General features: G+C 43.2%; 1 protein-coding gene across 4 annotated transcripts in view; it reads left to right on the top strand.

Annotated features, from left to right (window-relative positions):
- Positions 1 to 15,161, top strand: part of LOC145341902 (nucleotide-binding oligomerization domain-containing protein 1-like) — a 53,615-nt gene extending 38,454 nt beyond the window's left edge. For 3 of the 4 annotated variants that reach the window (XM_080186940.1, XM_080186942.1, XM_080186939.1), the window contains 5 exons: positions 285 to 368; positions 2,439 to 2,522; positions 6,123 to 6,206; positions 9,603 to 9,709; positions 14,116 to 15,161. In XM_080186940.1, coding sequence (XP_080043066.1) covers positions 285 to 368; positions 2,439 to 2,522; positions 6,123 to 6,206; positions 9,603 to 9,687 — 337 coding nt within the window. In that variant the 3' untranslated portion in view covers positions 9,688 to 9,709; positions 14,116 to 15,161. Of the gene's footprint in view, positions 1 to 284; positions 369 to 2,438; positions 2,523 to 6,122; positions 6,207 to 9,602; positions 9,710 to 11,322; positions 11,423 to 14,115 lie in introns of all 4 variants that reach the window. The other variant, XR_013886463.1, reaches the window with a different exon arrangement.
- Positions 15,162 to 20,365: the final 5,204 nt, after the last annotated feature.

Genomic DNA, 20,365 nt, shown 5'->3' with positions numbered 1-20,365 from the left:
GCCTACTCCTGCTTTTATTTCTTGGATTCATCATAGACTTTTAATTCCAAATTTTTATTGAATTCAAATTTCACTATCTGTCGTGGTGGGATTATGAACCTCGATCCTCAGACCATTACCCTGGGTCTCTGGATTACTAGTCCAGTGATGGTACCACTGTGCCACAGCCTCTCCTTAATCTGGCAAATTAGAATGCAGGAAAAAAATGATTTCACTACACTGCTGTTGTGATGACTGCAATGCTCAGCTCTCTTCCCTAAAATAAATCTCTTTATTTTCTCCAGATTAAGAGCAAACACTGTCAGAGCCAAAGGTGCCCATTCAATAGCTAAAGCTCTAGAGATCAACACAACATTGCGAGTTTTTGGGTATGTTCTTTTGTCAATGGATGAAAACAAATGCTGAGCAGTACTTTGCTTTATAACTGAATCTCGGAGTCGCATTGTTTGCTTTGAAGTCTGCATAGTGGTTCCCCATTTTGATCAGCAGGATCTGTATGCTCGTTAAAGTGTTAACATTTTTACTTGTGCGTTTTATTAATTGTGTTTTAATAAACTTAAGATAAACACTTATATTACCCTAGAGACACAATTGTCTCTCACATTTGTTCATAAACAAAAGGTCTGAAACTCTCTGTGACACGTGCTGTGTCACCACCATTTCCTCACTACCTTATAAGGGATATAACATGCTGCAAAGCAAATGGCAACCACTGCTGGAACCATTCTTAAACTTTCCATAGGCTCGCAGTTCCCACTCTACTACTCCAGTGTGACCTGGTATGTAGAGTGGAGGCCTACTGCCCTCCATGAAAATAAATGTGGACCACAATGGCCTCCATGACCATTGCCAGGGGTGATGGAGAGTGGCAATGGGCATCTGCTCCCCAAAAGGCAAGCAGGCACCAGAGTTCCTGCCAAGCATGGAGAGATTGTTGCCAAAGTGGTTTATACCTGACTGATGCAAATAAGACTCCTTTTGGCTTACCTTGCAGACTAGTAAGATTAGTGCCACCCAAGGAATTCTGGAGTCAAGAAATTCCCCCATCCACAATCTGGCAAAATCCGATCTTACAACCTGCATCATTATACAGTTCTGTGGGTCCAATGACTCATGATTCTGTGTGGGGTATATATTTCAAGAGTTGATATTCTCATTTTGTTTTCTTTCAAAGGGCTTTTTTTAACAACTTATGTCAAAACACATGATAATCCTAAAATGCTCGAATTGACAATTTGGTATGAATTCCATGACATATGTTTCACTTTGATAGTTTTAAGTCTTTTGGAGCTGCGCTTGTAAGGAATTTATTATTCCTTGTCCTCACTCTCTTTATCACACACCATCCCAGCTGAAGATATGAACAAACAACCTGATCCCGATTTCCAGAAAATAATGCCATTTTGGAAATCTGTAACAACAGATAGTGCTTGCCATCTTTTCCATGGCCAATGTGGTATGACATGATTCACTGCATGTGAGGATTTGAGTATGTGCCTGCACTCTACAAAATGATGGCATAGTGCATTGGTGCTTAAAAGCAACGCACTATCGTCCCTAAGAGGTCCCAGGCTGAAATTTTACCACTGTTCACGCGGGATTTTTCCATCCCACCGCAATAAGCAGAGGCCGGAAATCCCCTATCCTGCCCGCCGCTGGAATTTTAGTGGGCGTGTTGTAGACAGTGTGAAACCCCATTCACTGGCAGGTGGGAATTTCTGCCTTTTAGACCAGCGAGGCCGGAGAATTCCACCCAAAGATTTGACTGGCCACCAAATTCTCCGACCTCGTTGCAGCGGGAGCGTGGCGTGAATGGCAGTTAAGATTACGACCCCAGTATTTTTTGCCTGTTTTCTCCCCTCCTGATTTGAAGGTAGAGTTTCCTGTTGCAGGATGGTTCCATGGATGCACTTCTTCATCCACAGGTCTAGATAGTAAGCATTAGCACCATCTTAAATAACAAGTGATTGTAATTGCACCTGAACCTGATTCTGTACTCATCGATAGACCACAGAACAGGAGTCAGAGAATCAAAATCTAGAAATCTGGCTTATTTTCTTGTTCCATGTTTTGCCTATGGGCACTGACCTCACTATATCACTCCATCATTACCTAAAGCTACATCAGCTAATCTAGTACAGGTTGAAGATTGAGCCTGGGAACTTATGTACCTGTATGGCTTTATTCCACACTGCTCACCACGCCAATAAACAAAGTTATTTTGGAGCTAACAGTGCAGGTTTCAACACAGATGAGCATTAAAATGGGCTTTGACAAAGGGTCACCTGGACTCAAAACATCAGCTGTTTTCTCTTCTTCCAGATGCTGCCAGACCTGCTGAGATTTTCCAGCATTTTCTCTTCTGGTTTCAGATTCCAGCTTCCGCAGTAACTTGCTTTTATCCAGTTATTAAAATATAAGCCTTTGTCCTACTTCAGCTTACAGTTCAACAAGATTGGGGATGAAGGTGCAAAGTACATGGCACAAGCAATGAAAACAAATTGCAGCTTGGTTGAATTAAGGTAAGTGCTAAAATCTAAACACGTGAAAAAATACTTTCTCCAATTCCACCTCCCCCCCCATGCACAATTATATTCATATTGGAACTTTTAAGTTTGATTTCACAAATAATGTTATGTGGCTAATGCATTAGCAGTTGCCTGGCTGCACATAAGCAGATCTTGGCTGATTTTTGCAATGAGCTTCAGCTGGTATTTAATGGAGGTGGCAAAGGTCTCACCCGCCACTTGGAAAGCCAGTCAGGCACTTGACCATTCAAGGATGCCAGGGGGCAGATGTCCTGCCCATTGAGCTGCCAGCCAATATGAGGCCAGCAACACCTATTGTTCAACAGCACCACCAGGGAGGTGGTGGCTGCCACTGGTACTGAACCCAAACAAGACCTAAGATCAACCAAAGGTTCCAGCCAAAGATAAGTGGTGGGTGGGGGATCACAAGGGAGTTGGCTCAGCCAAATCCCTTTGCTTTTGAAAAAGGGACCATCCTGGATGTCCACAAACAATCCCGAAGGCTTTGTTTTCCAGACTTCCCGCATGGCGAGTCCCGATCTACCAGTGGGTGAATACCAGTGGCAGGGGGATAAGACCCTTAAAAGTGGACATTTATTTGCCCACTTAAGGGCCTCAGTTGGCAGTGGGGCAGGGAACGCTACCCAAAGCCTTCTTGCCATGGACTCAAGCAGGGCAAAGGTGGGAAGGTGGCAGGAACTCCAACTGCCACTCTCCCTGCTATTCCATAACCAAACTCACCAAAGGGTTGGACACTAAATTCCACCCAAGCTCCCAGCAGTTACTGCAGCTGGCCTTGAAATTATCCAAAGAGGAGGAAGAAGTTGCAGGAAGGAGTCAGTATAATAAAGTAAGGCTTACAAGGTGACCATTGAAGTTAAGTAGTTGCACATGAATGGAATAAATTGCAAGCAGGATTTAATTATGTGCCTGAGTTGTGACTGGGTTCCCTTGTGTACTTTCTTCCACGCTCATGATTTTATTACTGGCTGTTCTAAAATTACATTCAGGTTTTTGATTCACTTTCCTTTAAGTCTTGATGATTCTGCTGAAGAACCCCTATTATTAACCTGTTCTGTCAACTCTCCTACATCAGTTGGGTCTTCCATTCTCTTGATTCCAAAATGAGTTGGTATTCCTCTGTCTCCCCGAAATGTGTGCCACCAAACTCATCTTTGTTCTCTTACACCATCTCACCAACCTCAAGTCCGAAAGACATGCTGGTTAAATGCTCTGGCCATGCTGAATTCTCCCTCAGTACACCTGAACAGACGCCGGAGTGTCGTGACTCGGGGATTTTCACAGTAACTTCATTGCTGTGTTAATGTAAGCCTACTTTCAACATTAATAAATAAACTCTAATTTCTCTCACTCCATTCATCATTCTGGGAAATTTCCTCATGTTCATCCTCTCCCTCAGGTAGCAACCAATTTTACTTTCCAAGTACAATTCCCTTTCCCTTACTGATGTAAGGTTGTGTGAGCTGTTGTTTAATTTCAGTTTAGCCAAGACCCTGAGAGTTCCAAATTTATCTTTGAAAATGCGGCTTACAGCATCCTTGAACATCTCCAAAACTTTTGACGAGGTTCACTTCTAAGTTATCATCATATGGCTTTGTGCCAGTGATACGTTTTTGGCCAGATAACTTCCTCTCAAAACATTCCGGTGGTGCAGTAGTTGTAGCTTAGTGGGCGATTCTCCTAAAAGTGCTGAATTGGCGAGAAAACTAGCCTAGATCATGACTTTTTTTTAGTGCAACTTCAGATCTGAATCTCCTCATGCTGTGCAATGCAGAGGTCCCAATTGTGAATCTCAATATAAACCCGGGGCGGAGGTGGGGCCTATTCATGCCAGAGGTCGACAGTTCTGGAACTCTGCACATGCACAGTAGCCCTGCTCTGTCAGTCTCTCCGTTTGCTGGTCAGCTCAATTGTCCAATTGTGGCCCCTAATGACAATTTCCAGGCCAGCCCCAACCCCCCCTGTCCTGGAGTGCCTTAATCTTCAGGCCCCCCACACCACAGCAGACCACCCCCCCTCAGCAGACTGATCGCCGTGCAGAGTGGCAATGGGAGCCCCCCCACCCCCACCGATCGTCCTCTCAACCCTGCCCACAATAGACCCTGCCCCCTTGGCACTGTCCATTGTCCGCTGGGCAGTGTCAAGATGCCCCCCCAAGCAATGTCACTGTGCCCCTTGGGCAGTGCTAGTGGGCACAGGCTCACACTGCCAAGGCGCACCACCCCCACCGCATGAACCCTGGGGGGCCCCGATTGCCCCGCTTTACTCCAGTGGGGTCTCCTGCTCGTTCCCCGAATGTGAGGAGCTACTCTAAACCCCACTGGAGTGGGGTGGGAGATGCTATCGAGCCTGGCGTGTTCCGTGCCTGGCCCGATAATGACATTTAAAATAGATTAAAAATACATTTTAAACAGATTAAAATCACTTACCTCTCTTCCCGCCGATTTCCAGCGTGGTCCCAACTGCACCTGTTCTCTGGCTTTGGGAGACTATGCATTCCAAATAGGCCGACACACGCATCTCCCGACCTGACCCACCAGAAAATTTGAGGGTCACGATGGGAGAATCGCCCCCTTACTGTCTAACTTTTTGTTTCAATAAGTCAGAGACTCCCCAGATCCGTGTTCTCCCTGGTACTCAATTCCTTTTTCATATTATTGAACTTTACAGTTAATATCCAACATTCATCTGATGATTCCACTCTTCTGTTCATCCTTTGCCTTCTGATTGCATGTCTTCTGTAATAATATTCCTTTTTTATCAACCATCTTAGCCTTACTATATTAAGAAGTCTCAAAACAGGTTTATTTGGAATCACAAGCTTCCAGAGCGCTGCTCCTTGCTCAGGTGAGCCTTACTATCTCCTCTGACTTTGAATGGAACTTACACATCTTATCCATTGCTAAAGATGCCTCCATGGGTTTTAGGTTCCACTTTCATGCTAAATACTTGTCTTCCTCTCAAAAATCCTCCAACTCTCTTTTAAACCACTGGAACACCATTCCCATGTCTGAGAAGATTCTTCTGATACCTTACTCTCATTTCTTATCACCTGCTAAGTGATCCAACCATCTCAAACCTGCATTCTATCTCTTTCCATTGTAACATTTTATTTCTTTATGTTTGATCGATACTATTATGTTCACTGTTTCTCTGAACTTGGTTTCCTTGTTCCCCCTCGCCTTCATATTTACCCTGCTAATCCGCCTGACACTAGGGTCAATTTAGTGTGGCCAGTCAACCTAACCTGCACATCTTTAGACTGTGGGAAGAAACCAGAACACCCAGAGGAAACCCACACAGACACGGGGACAATGTCCAAACTTGACACTAACAGTGACCCAAGGCCGAAATTTAACCCTGATCCCTGGCACTGTGAGGCAGAAGTGCTAACCACTGTGCCACCATGCCGCCCCATGGAGAACAACTGCATTAAAGCGATGGTGTTGCTTTGTTTTGTGTTCAGTTTATCATTCTGTGACTCAGAACCTTCCCATTTAAAGGATTTCATGTTATATATTGCCTCTACTATGTCGGTTGCTGATTGAAAGCATGAATAATACTTGTTTGCAGGCTCGGAGACAATGATATCACTGAAAGGGGGAGTGATTACTTTAGAAGTGCTTTAGGAGTGAATGACACACTGGAAGAGTTGTGGTAAGAATTTTGTTTTATTTCTTCATGCCTTTAAAAAGTTGTCCATTTAGAATTTATTGACAAATTACCAACATACATAGAAGGCTGACTTTTTATTGGGAAATTGCCTTTTTAGCCACATATCCAAACTTGCCAATAAAACAAAGATAAGCAGCATAAATGGAAGCATAAAATTATAAAGAAATATTGATGAAGTGAATGGGCAAAGCTGTGGCAAATGGATTTTAATGTCAGGGCAAATGCAAGGTAATCTGCTTTGGACCTAAAAGGGATAGATCTGAGTACTTTCTAAAGAGTGAATTGCTAGAAACAGCAGCTGTCCAAAGAGATTTAGTAAGCGGAGTTCTAGGTAGACAGAATATTAAAATGTCATGAACAGTTTCAGAAATAATTTCATAGACTAATCGAATGCTGGTCTTTATATCTCAAGGAGTAGAATGCCACAGGGTAGAGGTTTCCTCCCACAGTCTAAAGGTGTGCAAATTAGGTTCATTGCCAATGCTAAATGGCCCCTTAGAGCCCAAAAATGTGTAGGATGGATGGATTAGCTATGGGAATTGCATCGGGTTATGGGGGTAGGGCGGGAGAGAGGGCTTGGGCAAGATTCTCTGTCAGAGAGTTGGTGCAGACTCAATGGATCGAATGGTCTCTTCTTCACTGTGGGGATTCTATGAAGAATGAAAAGGATGGAACTGGCAATAGCAATGATAGTGAGGACCTTGCAATCACTGACAACTCCAGTGAAGAGCCCAAATAAGTCTTAAACATTGAGCAGGTCTCCTTCAGTGGCTTCCCTGAACAGTAAGCACAAAGAGAAAGACAGAAGTTCATCACCCAGGACCCAAATTGGAGGAGTTACATGATAAAAGGTACACCAATTATGAGTATAGAAATGCAGAGGGACTTGGGAGTGCAAGTGCACAAGTCTCTGAAGGTGGCAACCCAGGTGGAGAAGGTTGCGAAGAAAGCTTATGGAATGCTATCCTTTATAGGAAGGGGTATAGAGTATAAGAGCTGGCGTCTAATGCTTCAGTTGTACAGAACATTGGTTAGGCCACATTTGGAGTACTGCGTCCAGTTCTGGTCACCTTACTACTGGAAGGACGTGGAGACTCTGGAGAGAGTGCAGAGGAGGTTTACCAGGATGCTGCCTGGTATGGAAGGACTGGGATATGAGGAAAGATTGGGTAAACTGGGGCTTTTCTCCTTAGAAAGACGGAGATTAAGGGGGGATCTGATAGAGGTGTATAAAATAATGAAGGGTGTAGATAGAGTCAACAGTGGCAGGCTTTTTCCTAGATTGGAGACAAATATCACGAGGGGTCACGAGCTAAGGGTGAGGGGGGAGAAGTATAATATGGATACTAGAGGGAGGTTTTTCACACAGAGGGTCGTGGGGGTATGGAATGCACTACCAAGTAAGGTGGTTGAGGCAGGCATGCTGGACTTGTTTAAGGTTTACTTAGATAGGCACATGAGTGACACAAGGATGGAGGGTTATAGGAGACGGTTTTAAAAAGGGTCAGAACCTTGGAACGATACTGGAAATGTAACACTACATGTTAATGTTTTGTCTCTTTTAATCCACAGGTGTGTCGGTCCACCTTGTTGTTAAACGAGGGGCATGCACACGGTGGGTCGTGCGTGGGCTGCTCTTGGATATTTCGAGAGTGGCCTAGTACTTCGTGTCGTGGTGTGTGCTTAAACCTGGACCAGCAGATGGGCACCACAACAGCTCAGTGACTATCACTGCTAGCTGTGCAGATACATGGATGCATGGGTTTCCTCTGGGTGCTCCGGTTTCCTCCCACACCCCAAAGGCGTGCTCTTATGCTGATTGGTGTAACAAATTGACCCGACACTATTCTCCCCTGAATCTGGTTACAATAGGGGTACTATTAGCATACACACGGGGCAAGGTAGGTGTAGGAAAATGCTTTGTTAAGATGGCGGCGTGGGCTCGTTGGGCCGAAGGGCCTGTTTCCCGTGCTGGGTTGTTGGTTGTTCTTTGTTCTTTGTTCAAATGGAGTTTCCAGCTCAGTGACTGTAACAATCTGACAAGCACTGAACAAATAGCATTCCCCTCACCTCCCCCACCCCCCCACTCCACCCATTTCTGTAAGACAAAATAGAGGAGATCAGTAAATCATACATTTTGAAATTTGAAGGAGCATTCATAGAAAGAAGGAAAAACTGGCTAAAAAGGAGAGAAGTTATACCTGCAGATCTGGGCACATCCTTTGCTTCTTCAGTCCTATTTCCCATTTGTCAGTCTATTATAGCATGTCAGAGTGATGAATCACCCCATCCAACCTTCACTATCCCTTTCCACAGCAGCTGCTGCCATGACTAGTGTTCACAAACCCTCAAGCACTAGCAAAGATAGCTCTCAGCTTATTCGACTTGTGCATTGCCAGTGGGACTCTAGTAAATGTTCCCTCCTCCTGGTTAACTTCCAATTCCTTTAGCAGCTCAAGACTCAGAATTGAGTGTAATTTGGGGATGCAACACGGTTCATTGATAACTACTGTCCATTCCATTACATAGTTGTGAGCAGCCTGGATAGGGTGGAGGGGAAAGGGTCTATTTATTTTAGCAGAGAGGTCAGTCAGTGACCAGGGGACCAGGTCAGTAGAAATATTGGAGGGGAGATGAGGAAATGTTTTTCCACCCAAAGGATTTTGGAACTCACTGAAAGGATAGTGGAGACAGAAACAGAGGTGTCTACGAATGCACCTGAAGTGCCGTAAACTTCAGAGCTACGGGCGAAATGCTGAAAAGTGGGACTAGGCCGGGTGGCTCATTTTTAAGCTGGCATAGACACGATGGGCTGAATGGCCTCTTACTGTGCCATAAATCTCCAATGATTCTATGACAAACATGAAGATGCAGGTATTCTTTGATACACAGTAGTTAAAGCAGCGTAGCAATTAAACTGAGAAATTTTATAAGTCTCCTCGGACTTTGCTTGCTGTGTGTCAGAGGAGATTGTATAGCTGTGAATGTTGTAATGGTCCGAAAGAGGTTACAATCCCCATTTCGAAAGAAAATAGTTAAAAAATGTTATCAGCTGAAGTATTAGAGTGGAGATTTCTCTGACACCATTTCAGTTGGGAAGATCGAGTGTGTTCTATGATATATGTGAGATTTCCCCCCTTTGCTTTTCCTTTTGATCCTGCATCCAAACATCATTTATACCCAATTAGTACAAGAGGAAATTTGTTTTTTTTTTGAAGTAGGTTGCATCACCCATCCTAATGGATGAAGAAAGAACTGCAGGCAAAAAATAGCCTTGACAAAGTGGTCCTTCTTTCTGCCATTTGACTCTTTTACTGACTCAAGGAATTTGAGTATAATTTTTGTGTTTTGGAATTCTTTAACATCTTTTTCTCTTAGGATTCTGGTGAACAACATTTCAAATGATGGAAAGGAAAGATTAAAAAATGCCAAGCACAAAAACCCAAATCTTCGCCTAAATTAATTGCGAGACATGAAATGCGAAGGTAAGTATCTTAAATGAGTGTACAGCTGAAGACAAAAGTTTCTGCTGTGAATTTGTGTTGAGAATTGAAAAACAGTCTGGTTGCTGAGTAAAGCCCAGCCAACAGACATAATTGTCCTTTGGACAGTCCAGAGTGACATGAAGGGGAATTTTACACAAAGGGTGAGTGTGATTGTTTGGGGATGTGAGGTGCCTGCAGGGAGAGGAATGAGTGGGGCTATAAGGTGTGTTACCCTGGGGAGTGCTGTAGGAGAAGATAGATATGAAGTGTTTTCTCACTCAGCTATCATGCCTTGCTGAGGTTCTGGATTCCCTCTGTGCACCCTCTCCAAGCTGGAAGGAGCATATCAGTGTTGCTCACTCCCTTGGCCACTTTCATCATGCCTGTCTGGTTGGAGAGGCTGTCCTCCTCCTCCTGCCTTTGCGAGAGCTCATCTCATTGTAGCTTCTCTGCTCCCTTAACTGGAGCACTGGCTTAAACTGAGGGAACTGGTGGCTAGCCTCCTCACTATTCCTGTAGATGCCAACTGCTGGTGGGTTTCTCTACAGCGTCCAATGGTCCCTTCAGGCAGAAATCTCTTCTCTGACAAAATACCACCTTTATGAGTCAGGCAGCCTGGAGGCGGCATTTTGTCAGAGAAAGGAGGCTCTTAATGGGTTCCCTCCTGGAAGGTGTAAACAGAAGGCTTGCTATTCCAATGCAAAAATAGTCTCAGCACTCCACCAAAAACTAAAATGTAAGACTCTGCCTCACATGATAAAAGGTTTTGCATGATCTACATAAGTAATTGCTCAATAATCTCAGTTCAGATAAAAGAAGCAAAAATGACCATGAGTACATTATGAAACTGTAATATGTTTAAGAGATCAGCCAATATCATGAACAAAATGCTGAGAACATCTTATATTTGTGTATATATATCTTAGCTGATCCAATTGTAGTCCTTATCTGAAATTAGGATATTACATCATAAAACTAAGGCTGAGAACATTAATGTCCTTACAGCTACCCATTTTTAAAAATGACATGGGTGGTTTTCTACTTCTTTGTGTTCAGTCAGTGTAGGATGCAGCCCTCCTCATGCTTTTACATGAGGGATTTCTGCCATATACTGACCAGCCAGCCAGGCTGACCAAGGAATCTCTTCCCCCTCTTAACGCCCACCATGGGTAATTGGGAGGATTAGTAGATTGATTAACCACCAACTTGGCCACATCGTGAACGCTCCTTCCGTGACTAACATGTCCACGAGTGGGACATGAATCTAGAGCTTCTGGCTCTGAGCAGGGGCGCTTTCCTCAGAGCCAGAAGACTCCTTATTGTACAGTTTTATTTAGAACTTATTCTGGGTTTAAACTGTGTCACATGACGCAAAGATTGTTTATGCTACAATTGGAGACCAGGCTTAAAATTAGATGTGGTTAGGAATGTGCTGCGCCCTGTTTGGTGAATTTTTATACTACTAACATAAAGAAGGTTGCTACTGAAGAATGGAACACCTTCCATTTACGACAACTGCTATCAAATCAGATCAGATTACGTACAATTTAGTGTAAAACTCACCTTCACTCTACTTCAACAATGCAGTCTGAATTTTGAAGATTATTTTCCAGTTCCCATATCAAACACATGTTCCAAGCAGGGAAGCCAAGGTTGAAGAGAATGCAGCTCAGAGAAGGAGCCACACTAACCAGCAGTTTCTATCTGTTCAGGGTAAGAAATCATAGAAGTACCCCAAAACAACCACATTTTGTGTTGTGAGGCCACCTCCGCTAGAGAAATGGCTATGTGCTGGCCTCATGTCCCAGGACTAAAGCATGAATTGAGATAAACATAACTGTATTTCAACATAGCACGTAGATATTTCATGGCACGTCAAATGTACGTAGAACATTTCAAAGTCAAATGTGCAATTCAATTACTGGATCTGATTCCTGTATTTTTGTACATGTGACTTAAGAGGAAGATCATTCTGACTGTGCTGCAGGAGGTTTTCTGTACTGGCTCTGCTGAGATCACTGCTGATGGATAAATAACAAGAACTTTGTCATTCTGTCTTGCAGTGACAGGTAGTGTTTTTTGATGTGGAGCAGTGATAATTGTTCTAAAATAGAAACAGAAAGTTCTGGGAAAATTCAACAGATCTGGCAGCATCTGAAGAAGAGTCATATTGAACTTGCAAAGAACAATTATCACTGCTCCACATCAAGTGCCTAGTGCTAAGGGCAAGGATGTCTTGGAACGCCTGCAGGACTTTCTGAAGGGGGAGCGTGAACAGCCAGTGGTCACAGTACACAGTGGTACAAACGACATAGGTAAAAAAAAAGTGAGGTCCTAAAAGCAGAATACAAGGAGCTAGAAAGAAAGTTAAGAAATTAGAGAGAGTATCCGATCTAAGGAAGAAACATACAGATTGGATAAGAAAAATAATAGATCTGAAGATTGGGAGCAGTTTAGAATTCAGCAAAGAAGGACTAAGGGATTGATTAAGGGGGGGAAAATACAGTACAGAAGTAAGCTTGCAGGGAATATAAAGACTGACACTAAGAGTTTCTACTGATACATATGAGAAAGAGGTTGTTGAAGACAAATATAGGTCCCCTACAGACAGAACCGGGAGAATGTATAATAGGAGACAAAGAAATGGCCGAGCAACTGAATACATACTGTGGTTCTGTGTTCATAAAAGAAGACACAAATCAGATGCCAGAAATGTTGGAGAATGCAAGATTTAGTGAGTGAGAAGAACTGAGGGAAATCAATATTAGTAGAGAAGTGGTGCTGGGAAAATTGATGGCATTGAAAGCGGATAAATCCCCAGGGCCTAATAATCTACATCCCAGAGTACTTAAGGAAGTGGCTTTAGAAATAGTGGATGCATTGGTGGTCATCTTCCAGGATTTAATAGACCTTGGAACAGTCCCTCCAGGTTGGAAGGTAGCAAATATACTCCAATATTCAAAAAGGGAGATCGAGAGAAAACAGGGAATTATAGACCAGCAAGCTTAACATCGGTAGTGGGGAAAATTCTTGAATCCAGTATCAAGCACTTTATAACAGAGCATTTAGAAAGCAATGGCAGGATCAGACAGAGTCAGCATGGATTTATGAAGGGGAAATCATGCCTGACAAATCTGTTGGAATTCTTTGAAGATGTCAACTTGACTAGTTACAAGGGGGAACCAGTCGATGTGACATATTTGGACTTTCAGAAAGCGTTTAACAAAGTCCTGCACAAGAGATTATCATGCAAGATTAAAGCGCGTGAGATTGGAGTAAGTGTATTGAGATGGATAGAAAATTGGTTGGTAGAGAGGAAATAAAGAGAAGGAATTAATGAGTGCTTTTCAAATTGGCAGGTAGTAACTGGTAGGGTGCGACTGGGATCAGTACTGGAGCCCCAGCTATTCATAATATATATTCATGATTTGGAAGGGAAACAAAATGTAACATCTCACAGTTTGCAGATGATACCAAGTTGGGTAGGAGGGTGAACTGTGAAAAGGGTACAGAGATCAGTCAGAACGATCTGGACAGGTTGGGTGAGTGGGCTAATCAATGGCAAATGCAGTATAATTTGGATAAGTGTGAGGTTATTCACTTTGGAAGCAAAAACAAGAAGGCAGATTACTACCTGAATGGCTATAAATTGGGTGAGGCGAGTGTGCAGAAGGACCTGGATGTCCTTGTGCACCAGTCTCAGAAGGTAAGCATGCAGGTGCAGCAGGTGCTAAAGAAGATAAATAGCATGTTGGCCTTCATTGCAAGAGGTTTCAAGTACAGGAGCAGGGATGTGTTGTTGTAACTACATAGTGCCTTGGTGAGACCATACCTAGAGTATTGTGTGCAGTTTTGGTCTCCTTTTCTGAGGAAAGATGTCCTTGCTCTTGAGGGACGACAGCAAAAGTTTACCAGGCTGATTCTGGAGATGGCGGGATTGATGTATGAGGAGAGATTGATTAGCTTAGGATTGTTTTCACTGGAGTTCAGATGAATAAGGGGGGATCTCATAGACACTTATAAAATTCTAATGGGGCTAGACAGGATAGATGCAGGGAGGATGTTCCCGATGGTGGGGGAGTTCAGAACCAAGGATCACAGTCTAAGGATTCAGGGTAGACCATTTAGAATGGAGATGAGGAGACATTTCTTCACCCAAAGAGTGGTGAGCCTGTGGAATTCATCACCACAGGAAGTAGTTCATGCCAAAACATTGAATTTATTCAAGAGGCGGCCGGATATAGCACTTGAGGCAAATGAGATCAAAGGTTATGGGGAGAAAGCAGGATTAGGCTATTAGCCATGATCGTAATGAATGGTGAGCAGATTCGAAGGGCCAGTGGCCCCTTCCTGCTCCTAAGTTCTATATTTCTACGAAACATTAACACCTGTTTCTCTCTTTACAGATGCTGCCAGATCTGCTGACTATTCCCAACGCAATATTACTTTCAGATTTCCAACATCGACAGTATTTTGCTTTTTAGTGATATTTGGTCCCTCCATTCCTGAAACTTTTAAGCTGTAGCTGTGCTTCATGTTTAGGAGCTGTAGAGTAAGATTTCATTAAGAGACAATTAAAATGTGTCACAGCATTCAGGTTTTTCCGAAATGACCAGGGCTAAACATGAACACCATTGGAGTGGCCCAAGACCAGCAAGTTCACTGCCATGGGGAATGTGTCTGACTGTTTCTGCTAGAACCCAGCTGCACATACATGAGGCAACATTGACAAACAGAGCATTGATCTATTAGTGTCACAAGTAGGCTTACATTAACACTGCAATGAAATTACCATGAAAATCCCCTTGTCGCCACACTCCAGCATCTGTTTGGGTAAACTGAGGGAGAACTTAACATGGCCAATGCACCTAACCAGCACATCTTTTCGAAGGAAACCCGAGCACCCTGGGGAAACCCATGCAGACATGGGGAGAATGTGCAGACTTCACACTGGCAGTGACCCGAGCTGGGAATCGAACCCAGGTCCCTGGCACTGTGGGGTAACAGTGCTAACCACTGCCACCCAACATGCTCGACGCAGAACAAATTCCATGATGTGTTTCTTCTCGAAGAAAATGCAACCTCCTTAGGCAAAAGACAGACAAAAGCAGGGATATATAAAGGTGACATGTTTATGCTGTGGTGCATTGCCTTGTTTTTTTTTCACATTAAAGTTTAACTGTGGAGGTAATTGTGCTTTTCATTGAACATAAGCAGTATTCTTTACTGTAGTATTCTGTATTCATTGTAGTAAGCAGTATTCTGAACTGCCAAGAGCTGAAAGTTTATGTTTTATTAATTACTGATATGCATCGCATGTGTCAAGCCTATCCTTAAGCACCATTTTGGAGGACATTTCAAGTCAAGTACACACTACAGAACTAAGGCCTCATGGACTGTTGTCCTGAAGGACATTAGTGAATATTAAAACAGAACTTGTGTTTTATTCCATTTTCCTTTATTAAAATTTTTTTATTAAAATAGTAAGCAATAATAATAATATGTATTTAATTGTGTGTCATTTTATTGTGATTTAAAGTGTTTGACTTAAGTGTTTTGTGAATTGCTGAAATAGAGTTAGAAACCTCGACTCTAGTGTTCACCTACATTTACATCACATTTCTCTCTGCACATTATAATGTTGTTGTTAAACTGACTTGGTTGAAACAATGCAGGAAATAATTTAACAGTAGTACTTAAAATGTTATTAGAACAGCAATTATATAATTTCTGTCATTTATATTTAACATGAATCCAAGTGATATATCTGCGGACATTTTTATGGATAACATCTTCAGGGAGGGAATGCACAGAAGCTGTTTAAGCTGAGATCCAGAGCATGTGCTTTCCAACCAGTCCCTTCACATCTATTTCCATACTAATGATCTGGTAAGCAGGAAACATGGCCCTTTTCCTTCTGCCTTGTCTTGGTACTGGGAGGCTCAGTATTGCTCAGCTGTGATCAACGGGCTCAGGGCGAATCAGAAACTTAGCTGGGACCTTGCCCTTCTATCCTGCCCATTTTGTATTATAAGAAGCTAATCTCTGCCAAGGGAATTCTATATTGATGACGTTACATGATAAACATTGGAAGGATGTTTTAATTCTGTAAGTATTATGTAGCAAAGAGAATTCTTATTTATCAAACCTGTGATCTGTGGATTTTGGCAACCTGTATTGGTAAAATGCATTTTTCTGCCCAGATAGATAAATCACTCATCAACACACATTATTAAAACAGAACATTTCTTGCCATGTCCTTGGAAGAGCTCATATAGAGGTTAAGAGAGTGAAATTGGAGAATAGGTGTCTTGGTCCATTGTGTTCCTGAAGTTATTAATTTGTGCCAAGAAATATTGGTTTAAGGCAATACTTTACATTCTCCAGCATCATTTCAGCATGTTGAAAACAATGTTTTCTAACTAATGGGAGGAAATAGCTGTGGTGGTGCTATTTTCCGGCAGAGTTGAGCCCTACCCTTTGCCTGCAAATGCAAAATAATTTCACCCTTCAAAGATCTCGTTACTAACTAACTCATTTTACTCAGTTCAGCAAAACATGAAAGATAATCATCAGTGTAATTATTTTCACTTTTTGACAGTAACCACTGATTGCTGTGGAGACATCATTAGTACCAGATGATGCTTACTGCCAAGTATTTGACATTAAGGACCTCCGTGTACTTGAAACTCAACATCACTGTTAACACAGAGTAACTTGCTTTTTTGCAAAGTTACTGACCAATTTTGTGAAAGAGTGGACAGAATTTTACAGTCACCCATGGGTGGAGTTTGTCCTGTAACATTCAGTGGGTGCCTTTCTTACCACCTACCTGCCTGCCCACTACCTGACTGTGATTGAACAACGGCAGGTGAGGTCCCAGCTGGGTCACCTGCCATCGCAAAATTAAAACCCTTACCGGGCCGCTTCCTGCCTGGCTGTAATACTTTGGTTGGTGGGCAGTCAGCAACAGTTGGAAATCACGATAGCTAAACCTCCTTGGGTGGGGAAGGTTGTGGCCTTACCTTCCTCGAGAACCTGCATTTCTGGACTCCCACTATGTCAATCCTTCTGTCTTGTCATCCCCATCCTTGGTTGATGCAGTTCCAACTGTGGCCACTGCCCCCAGTGGCACTGCTGAGATAGGAGAGCTGCCAGCTACCTTATTGATGTGGAGATGCCAGCGTTGGACTTGGGTAAACACAGTAAGAAGTCTGACAACACCAGGTTTAAGTCCAACCGATTTAAATTACCGATTTGTAGCTACCTTATTGCCCAGATTGGAATTGGAATGTCCTCCCCTGATGATGAGGTAGACTTTCTGAGCCACTTTGCACTCCTAAACAGTTGGAGAGTAGCCTGCAGGAATGGATTTCACGGCAACCTTTTCGGCAACAGGACAGTAACCCACTACCTGTGAAATCCTGCCCATACATCTCTTTCTCAAAACAACTTCTCAGCTCCAGAACACAGTTAATGCTTGAGGCTAGATTTATTAAACGCTGGGAATGCCTTACCAATCTCTCACCAATTTATTAACAATCATTAGGGCACCTAGCCCTGGAAACAGAATCAATTGCTGCATGTCATCACCTTTTGATTTCAAAATCAGCTAAGTCATCACAGACTCAAATCTCAGAGACCTTTCTGGTCTACATAGCTCAGTACTATGTTTTAAATTTTATTAACCATTGAATGAACCTAACTTGGTATTTAAGAGTAAATTTTGTGATCCTTCACATCCAAAGGTAATAAGAACATAACATAAGAAATAGGAGCAGGAGTAGGCCAACTAGCCCTTCGAGCCTGCCCCGCCACTCAATAAGATCATGGCTGATCTGTCGTGGCTCAGTTCCAAATTCCCGCCCTCTCCCCATAACCCTTAATACCCTCTTATCAAAAACCCATCAACCCGCGTCTTAAAAATACTTAGCGAGGTAGCCTCCACCACTTCAACGGGCAGAGAATTCCAGAGATTCACCACCCTTTGAGTGAAGAAGTTCCTCCTCAACTCCGTTCTAAACCGCCCCCCCCTTTATCTTGAGGCTGTGCCCCCTAGTCCTACTGTCCTTTCTGAGCAGGAAGAGTCTCTCCACCTCTATCCTATCCATCCCATTCATCATCTTATACGTCTCAATGAGATCTCCCCTCATTCTTCTAAACTCCAACGAGTACAAGCCTAATTTATTCAGCCTCTCCTCATAGCTCAACCCCCTCAACTCCGGCATCAGCCTAGTAAACCTCCTCTGCACTCCCTCCAAGGCCAAAACATCCTTGCGTAAGTACGGCGCCCAAAACTGCACACAGTACTCCAGCTGCGGCCTCACCAATGCCCTATACAGCCGCAGCAAGACCTCCCTACTTTTATATTCAATCCCCCTCGCTATGAAGGCCAGCATCCCATTCACCTTCCTGACCACCTGCTGCACCTGCAAGCTGGGTTTCTGCGACTCATGCACAAGGACCCCTAGGTCCCTCTGCACCGTCGCCTGCTGCAGTTTTTCTCCACGTAAGTAATAATCCTTCCTACCATTATTCCTACCAAAGTGGACCACCTCGCACTTGCCAACATTAAATTCCATTTGCCATTTCCTGGCCCATTCGCCCAGCCTATCTAGATCCTTCTGTAGACTCTCACCACCCTCCGCACAATTTGCCTTTCCACCAATTTTGGTGGCAGCAAATTTCGACACCCTACACTCGGTTCCCTCCTCCAGATCATCTATATAAATGGTAAATAGCTGAGGCCCCAGCACCGACCCCTGGGGCACTCCACTCGTCACCATCCGCCAATCCGAATAGCACCCATTGACCCCCACTCTCTGCCTCCTATTTGACAACCAGTCCTCTATCCACGCTAACACCCTACCCCCAACTCCATGCCCCCTGACCTTCTGCAATAACCTCTTGTGAGGTACCTTGTCAAACGCCTTCTGAAAATCAAGAAAGACCACATCCATCGGCTCTCCTCTATCCACCGCCCTAGACACATCCTCATAGAACTCCAGTAAATTTGTCAGACACGACTTCCCTTTAACGAAACCGTGCTGCGTCTGCTCTATCAAGCAGTTCCCCTCAAGATGCCTCGCTATTGCCTCCTTGATGACGGATTCTAACATTTTACCTACACCAGATGTTATCAAAGACCAGAGTTAGATGAATCGAGTTTCACAGGGTGGCCTCACAGCTCCAGGGACATGGGTTCGATTCCCGACTTTGATCACTGTCTGCACATTCTCCTCATGTCTGCGTGGGTTTCCTCTGGGTGCTCCGGTTTCCTCCCACAGTCTGAAAGACATGCTGGTGAGGTGCATTGGCCACGCTAAATTCTTCCTCAGTGTACCCAAACAGGTGCCAAAGTGTGGCGACTTGGCGACTAGGGAATTTTCATAGTGACTTCACTGCAGTGTTAACATAAGCCTATTTGTGACACTAATAAATCAACTTAAATTTAAAAGGTAAGATGAGGGATGGAGGCTTTGAAAGAAGAGGATGAAGATTTTAAGTGGAATATATAGAACGGTACTGATGGTTGAGCAGGGAGCAAGGTACAGGTGGAGGTTGGGCAAACTAATACTTACGAAGGGCGGAGTGAAGCTTTGAAATACTGGACCAGAACATGGCAAGGGTAAGGAATTCCATACAGAAGGAATGGAGAGTAGGCAACAGAGGCAGATGACATTGCAAGGTACAATAATTGGTGTTTTAATAGAGAAGGTCTGAAAATTAGTCCAGATTTGAACAACAAACCCAGAAGTGCTACATACAAAACAGTACTGAAACAATATAACTGACATTTATGGATGTCTGTTATCTGACTGGAAATCATTTACTTTCTGTTTTTCTTGATTAAAAATTAATTATTGTTGAGAACTAGGTGTACGATTGCACCATGAGTCCAAAGTCTGATGTTTCCTTGAATTCATAGCAGAAGTGACAATAACACTCCCCAGTGAAGTTAATGAATGGTGTGCTGCATGATGAAAATACAGCAATTTTAACACTAAACTCTAGAGGTAAATATTGCAGGAACTCCCTGCTAAAATTTGGCTTTGGTGGGTCTATAAGAAAAAGCAGTTGTTAGTGAACCCCCAGTTTGTTACAGACTCTGCCTGATCTGCTTTTCCATTGAAGTCACAGGCGGGTCAAAGTGTGCAATACTGAAAACAGGCTGAATTCACAAGTGTACTCCCAATGGAAAGCCTCCCTCATCAGAACCACATGTGAGGAAATCATGCTGTTATAACCATAATTCTCCAACGTGAGGCCCTCATGTATGAGGCTCCTCCCCAGAGCATGTGTTTGCATAATGGGCCCTACCATATATCCACATTGCAAGCATTTAATCTGTTCATGACCGTGTATCATGAGATTTAAAGATATCTTCAGCAAAACATAAATGGTGATTCATATTTAACTCCATTACATTCTAATAGAGGTGAACCACAGTCAAATAAATATATAATTACCATCCCTATGGAAGTCAATAACTCTTCAAAGGAAAAGAATCCCCACAACACCAACAGAAATAATTGAAGGACCTACACTTAATGATTTTTACTGTAACAAACAAACCAAAATCAACAGGGATCAATATTAATTAAGAGACAACTGATACATCAAATTAAAAAAAAGTTGTTTCCTGTTAGCAACCAG

This window comes from Carcharhinus amblyrhynchos, chromosome 4, assembly GCF_965287045.1.
Source record: "Carcharhinus amblyrhynchos chromosome 4, sCarAmb.v2.hapA, whole genome shotgun sequence".
In the NCBI taxonomy this organism is placed as follows: domain Eukaryota; kingdom Metazoa; phylum Chordata; class Chondrichthyes; order Carcharhiniformes; family Carcharhinidae; genus Carcharhinus; species Carcharhinus amblyrhynchos.
The sequence above is the reverse complement of the archived record's forward strand: the minus strand, read 5'-3'. Positions and strand labels throughout refer to the sequence as shown.